Below are 6,272 nucleotides of genomic sequence, written 5' to 3'. Positions count from 1 at the left end.
TGGAATTATGAGAGCTTTTTATTTTTAATATAGAAGAAAAGTAGTAACGGTATTTTTTTAAAATGTGGGTTGTTGGAGTGTTATTCTCAAATGTGTAGCTGTTTAAATAGAGAAGTAGAAATTGAACTGTCCAATTTACTAGAAATACAAAAATTGGATCGTCCGATTTCTAGAGGTATACAAATTGGATCGTCCGATTTATGTTTGAAAAAAAATTAAAAAACTTAGAAGTACAGAAACCGGATCCTCCAATTTGTCTACTTTTCACAATTTTAAAAAACACAAAAATTGGCACTGGATTCGATGGTCACACAACGTTTGGACCATTAAATGGTCCCATAATAAAACATGTTTTTTAAATTTTTTTAACAACTGTTAAATAGTTCTTTTCTAATTTTAATTACAAATTAACCCCATATATTTTATTTAATTATAAAAACTATTTTTTATTTTATAAATTATTATTTTATCATTCATCTATTATGTTTATTAACAATCAAAATAAAAAACAATAACGAATTAGATCTTCTATTGATCGTAATAAACTTTTTGGCAATTCCAATTGATTAAAAGTTTATATTTGATCGGTGACGTTTGTACAGAGCTGTGAAATCATGTTTTTTTGAAAATCAATCGATTGGACTACAGGTTATCACAAAACAATCGATTGAAAATTGTAAGGCATCATGGTTTTCGTAAAAATCAATCGATTGGTTATATTACCGAGTCGATTGAACGATGACTAAAATGTTGGCTTTTTAAAATTCAATCGATTTCTTATACTACCCAATCGATTGAATGTTCCAAAGCAACTTAAGGTCTCACAATTCAATCGTTTGGTTGTGTTACCCAATCGATTGAATTGTGTATTACGCCGTTTTCAATTTTCTTATCATTTTTATAAATTATTATCTTATTATTCATCTATCTTAACTTTAAAATTCTATCTTCAATTTTTAAGACTTTATTTTGATTTAGATACTCTAATCTTATCTTTTCTTTTAATATTTTGATTTTGAATAATCTATCACAAATTATTCAATCCCACTATTGGAATCGTATATCAATTTCTTTATGTATCATGAGAGAGTGGTGCAGGCTTATGACTCGTAGCTATAATGTCTCTTGACTTACCCTTTTTTGAAATCATGTATTGGCTGGTAATGAATGTTCTTATTTTTTACAGGGAATTCGTTGCTTAAAATGTTTCTCCTTTTTGAGAAATTCATATCAAACACCCCCAACTGGAAATACCGGTGGTGCAGGGGATATCATATATTCAATATTCTCCTATTTTAACTGCGTTTTATGTCTGCTCAAATGTTTTGTATTGAAATCAAATTATCCTTCTGTCCTCTTCATCGTGCAGAATGGCAAATTGCCGAGTGATGCTGGTGTTATCTCCAGAGCTATGAAACAGATATATTGGAGGCTCAGAATGTAGAGCACAACATGAAAGTAATGCTATTAAAGCTTTACAATGAAGAAATAACGGATCGTGTGCCTCTTGAGAAAACTATAGATGATAAGTCTAAAAGTCCTATCGTTCTAATGGAGAATTAGAAAGGGGCCTTCCATTGTTAATCTAGGAAGAATTGATTAAAAATTTGCAATATATATACTTCATATATGTCTTAGCAATATATGAACATATTATTAAAATGCTTTGATATATATTGCATGGTGTTTTTTTTTTCTAGTCAAGATTCAATAGAAAGGTCAAATCTTGAACAAATGAAAAGAACAAAATAGAATGCAAACAAATAAAAAGATATGGAATTTTTTTACATAAATTAATTATATAAAATAAAATATAATTCACAAGACATAAAATTTGTATGGCATTGTTGTTGAAATAATAAATGAAAATGACATTACTTCATCATAAAAATAAGTTTTTTAAACTAAAATATCTCTATAGTGCATAGAAATAGAGAAAAATTATAAAAGCTTTCAATCGATTGGGTAACACAACCAATGAATTGAATTGGGCAAATTCATATTGCTTTGAAGCTTTCAATCGATTGGGTAACACAATCAATCGATTGAATTGGGTAAATCCATATTATTTTGATAACTTCAATCAATTGGATAACACAACCAATCGATTGAATTGTGAGACCTCAGGTTGTTTTGAAACATTCAATCGATTGGATAGTATAAGCGATGCGAAACCATACCAATTGGAATTGGGATTAGTGCAGTGATTCTTGAAACGGTGGATGAAAATAACCGGCGATTAACCGTTGCTGAGGTCAGTGACGACAGATCAAGTGAACTCTGCGATGAAAGCGAATAATTAACTAACGAGTATAACTGATTAACTAACTCAATTGAGATTCTTTATGAGCTGAGATGAGTTTTATTTAATGAAAAAAGTGGATTGGATTGTTTACCTTTGATCTTGGCAAGTACGTGGAAGTTCGGTGACTTTGATCGGGAACTCATCTACTTTCCCTCCACTCTCAATTTTAAAGTAGAAATATTCTAGAATATAGAAAAAAAATATATATGATGCGTATTGGAATTATGATAATGTAAACTTAATCAAAGAAAATTATGTATAAAGTAGAATATTGAATATAAGTCGAGAATTTACAGTTAATTTTAACGAATTCTATTCTCTAAATCATTTTGTATTTTACTCTCTCATTTATTTTGGCCTAAATAGTTCTGATAGTTCTATTATTTATAAGCTAATACTTATTTTTACTCTTACAAGCATGTCATTTGTTGGCTCAAGACTGAAGAGTTTTATTTTAAAAAACATCAGTTATTAGAATAATTAAATATATCATAATAAAATAATTAAATTTATAATAGATAATAAATTTTTTAATGAGATATAATATGTAATTTTATATGCAATGACTAATTAGTAACTAACTTTTTATGTATATGTAATATAATTATTTTATTTTATTTATTAGCAAAATGAACTGATCTGAAAACTGAAAGCATGTCATTTTCCTTCTGTGGCCAGCCACCATCAACAAACCTCAAAAGTCAAATCCAGTTGAAACAAAACAAGTGGATATAACTTTTTATTTAAATATAAAATAAAAAAAATTAGTGATTCATTAACGCGGAAGGGAATGGGATCCACACATGCACCTAAACCTGCGCCTTCACTGAATCAAAACTTTTGGTTCCCCGAAGCTTTCAGAAGACACCACCACACTGTAACTGTAACTGTAACTGCAACTGCATCATCATCCATCTCTTCCACTTCAAAAATTTCAAGGTCAAAATTTAAAGCTTCTTCCATCACTTATTGTTCATTCATAATATGCGTTTACTTTATAATATTATTGTTATTGATTTGTTTCTGATTTGGATATCAGCTGTTTTGTTAAGTAATTGGCGTGTTTAGTTTCTGTGAAGAGGGTTGAGTTTATGTATCACTGTAGATATATTGGTCAAGATCTAGTGCTCCTTCAATTGGACTGCAATTGCACAAGTTTTTTCACATGATGAAGATTAGTAATGTTAATGATCATGATCAAGTCAGATCCAACTTGTTGATTCAGTTTTTTCCGAACAATTAAGGCATCATTAGTATTTTAGTTAAGGACACGTTTATTTTACTTTAATTGGGAATTTACTTCAAAGCCAATTAGGAATTTAGGTAATTAGGGACAAGTTGATTTTTGAACTGATATGTTAAATAAGGAAATTAGGTAATATTGATGTAATGTTCATCAGAATTCTAAGTACGATGGATTTAAGGCTGGGAGTAATTTGCAGATGAGAGGTTCTTGTTCATTAGTTTGTTTCTGGCTTTCTGCCGAACATTTTCCATGTTTAAGTTATCGTATTTTGGTTCCGGAGAGAAAGCTAAACCAATTTTCTTTGACTCTTGATGCTTAGAGGTTATTAGTTATTGTACTTACAAAGTCAGAAGATGCTGCATCTTCCTTTTCTTCAATTGAAGGAATAGAATTTAGGAGATCCATATGAGCTGTAAGTGGTGATCCAAATGAATAAATCTTGGAACTTGAATTGTTTCGCTCATATTCTAGTATATGCTTGAACATACATACGTGTTTAATTGATAAAAAGTGTATTTTTAGTATGTTACTATGTTTTTATGACTTTGATTTTATGAATTTATATGTGGACATTGTATTATATCCTTTTATGTAGTTTCTTTTCCTTCTTATTTGATTGACATTACTAGTTTGGATTGCCAGGGAACCAAATCAGGTGGTCTATTGCTGATCCTTGCTTCTTAAGATCATCTGCATGGCGAACAGGTCGAACACAGAAGCAACAGAGCCCTTGCTATCAGGATCAGAGGATCTTGAAGCTCAAAAGTTCAGAAGGCAGTTAAAGAAGAGAAGGTTCCGCCGTGCTAGAAGTGCACCTTGCAACGATGTTGATCCCCAGGACACCAATGGCAATATACCAATTCCAAGATCTGATTCAATATTTGGGAATATACATCCAAGCTTTAGAAAAGTTGCTATATACCTTGTAGTGTATATAGGAGTAGGTGCTATTGTATTCTACCTTGTTGGGAACCAGATCAAGGGGCTGAAAACAGATGGGGTTCTTGATGCTGTATACTTCACAATCGTAACAATGACCACAGTTGGTTATGGAGATATTGTTCCGAATAGCAACCTTACAAAGCTACTTGCATGCGCTTTTGTTTTCACCGGAATGGCATTGGTTGGACTAATCCTAGGCAAAGCAGCAGATTACTTGGTTGAGAAGCAAGAATTCTTGCTAGTTAAAGCTTTGCACATGCACCAAAACGTTGGTCAAAGAGAAATTCTAAAGGAGGTTGAGGTGAACAAAACAAGATACAAATTCCTTTTGGCCTTTTTCCTTCTCTTGATTATGATCATAGCGGGGACAGTTTTCTTGATCATGGTTGAGAAATTGGAATTCGTCGATGCGTTTTACTGCGTTTGTTCTACTCTTACAACCCTGGGATATGGTGATAAGAGTTTCTCAACTGAAGCAGGAAGAATATTTGCTGTGTTTTGGATATTGGCAGGTACAATTTCTTTGGCTCAGGTGTTCCTTTACATTGCTGAGCTTAACACTGAAAGCCGACAAAAGAAAATTGTGAAGTGGGTTCTTTCGAAGAAGATGACCAATTTGGACTTGGAGGCAGCAGATATTGATGATGACGGCACTGTTGGGTTAGTTCTGCATTCTTTCAAAGCCTTGTTTTTCCCAGCTTATTAAGTCCTAATGATGACACATAAACATTTTTAAATCAGGTCCCTCTAAATGTTCTGTGATCAAGTCTTTATACAGTCACAAACATTGATGATTACTAATTTAACATTGATGATTACAGATTTTTAAACTATATAGATGAATTAAAATTACATAAAACTATAGGAACCTATAGAATAATTTTACTGACCATGCGTTAACACAGAATGTTTGTGCACTGGGCTGCCATCTTTTATTCCTATTTCTATGAATCATTTATATAGCTTCATTGTTTGTATAATATATCTTGGATCTTTGCTGATAGGGCTGCTGAATTCGTTGTTTATAAACTCAAAGAGATGGGGAAGATTAGTCAAGAAGATATATCACTTTTGATGCAGGAGTTTGAAGAACTTGATGTTGATCAAAACGGTACCCTTTCAATTTCTGATTTAGCACTTGCTCAGTCATCCTAGACTGACAAAGACACATTGTATATTTGTATGTAGTATTCACAGAGTAGAGTTTTTGTAGAGTTCACATTTTCAACTTCAATGATAAAATGCACACTAGAGCTTTCAAGAGTGTAGAGTCTGAAATTTCTTAGACGCGGTTTAATTGTAATTAAATGTTTTGTCTTCCTTTTTCATAAGATGAGAAGACATCACGTCCAAGTCTCTCATCTTATAAACTCCTCACTTCTCTTTGTTCTCTCTGATGTAGTGAGAATAATTTCATGCATTCCTCACACTTGCAACATTAACACATTAATATTGAATTCACTTGGATTCCTTTCCAACTTAAGTTACATGAATGAAGCATTTAAAGCATTCTGTTCAGCTTAGCTCAAACTTTCTCATATTTTGCAAAGTTTGGAAGTAAAAGGTAATCAAGGGTAGTTTGTATGTTCTTTTTCCCAGTTATAGTTCTTCCAGATTAACAAAGAGTTTGTCCAGAATGTATGATATCATGTTAATGTATTAGATAATGAATCTTCCATTCTTTTAGCTATCTTGTCTGTTAGTCTATCTTATCTGTTAGTTAGTTAACATGATCAATGCTACACCTTCAATCACTTAGCCATAACCTCATCAATATTT

At 31.7% G+C, this 6,272-nt stretch overlaps 1 protein-coding gene across 1 annotated transcript; it reads left to right on the top strand.

Moving 5' to 3' along the window:
• The first annotated feature begins 3,071 nt into the window (after positions 1 to 3,071).
• Positions 3,072 to 5,980, top strand: LOC112765815 (two-pore potassium channel 1). The gene is made up of 3 exons (XM_025811679.3): positions 3,072 to 3,244; positions 4,194 to 5,153; positions 5,498 to 5,980. The coding sequence occupies exons 2-3, from the start codon at positions 4,246 to 4,248 to the stop codon at positions 5,646 to 5,648; spliced, it is 1,059 nt and encodes a 352-aa protein (XP_025667464.1). The 5' UTR covers positions 3,072 to 3,244; positions 4,194 to 4,245; the 3' UTR covers positions 5,649 to 5,980.
• Positions 5,981 to 6,272: the final 292 nt, after the last annotated feature.

Source organism: Arachis hypogaea, chromosome 17 (assembly GCF_003086295.3).
Source record: "Arachis hypogaea cultivar Tifrunner chromosome 17, arahy.Tifrunner.gnm2.J5K5, whole genome shotgun sequence".
NCBI lineage: Eukaryota > Viridiplantae > Streptophyta > Magnoliopsida > Fabales > Fabaceae > Arachis > Arachis hypogaea.
The sequence above is the reverse complement of the archived record's forward strand: the minus strand, read 5'-3'. Positions and strand labels throughout refer to the sequence as shown.

Bases quoted from the DNA above. Each gene is read 5' to 3' on its own strand.
- LOC112765815 (XM_025811679.3), top strand. From the start codon at position 4,246: ATGGCGAACAGGTCGAACACAGAAGCAACAGAGCCCTTGCTATCAGGA. The intron at 5,154-5,497 runs GTTAGTTCTGCA...CTTTGCTGATAG, and splicing joins GATGATGACGGCACTGTTGG to GGCTGCTGAATTCGTTGTTT.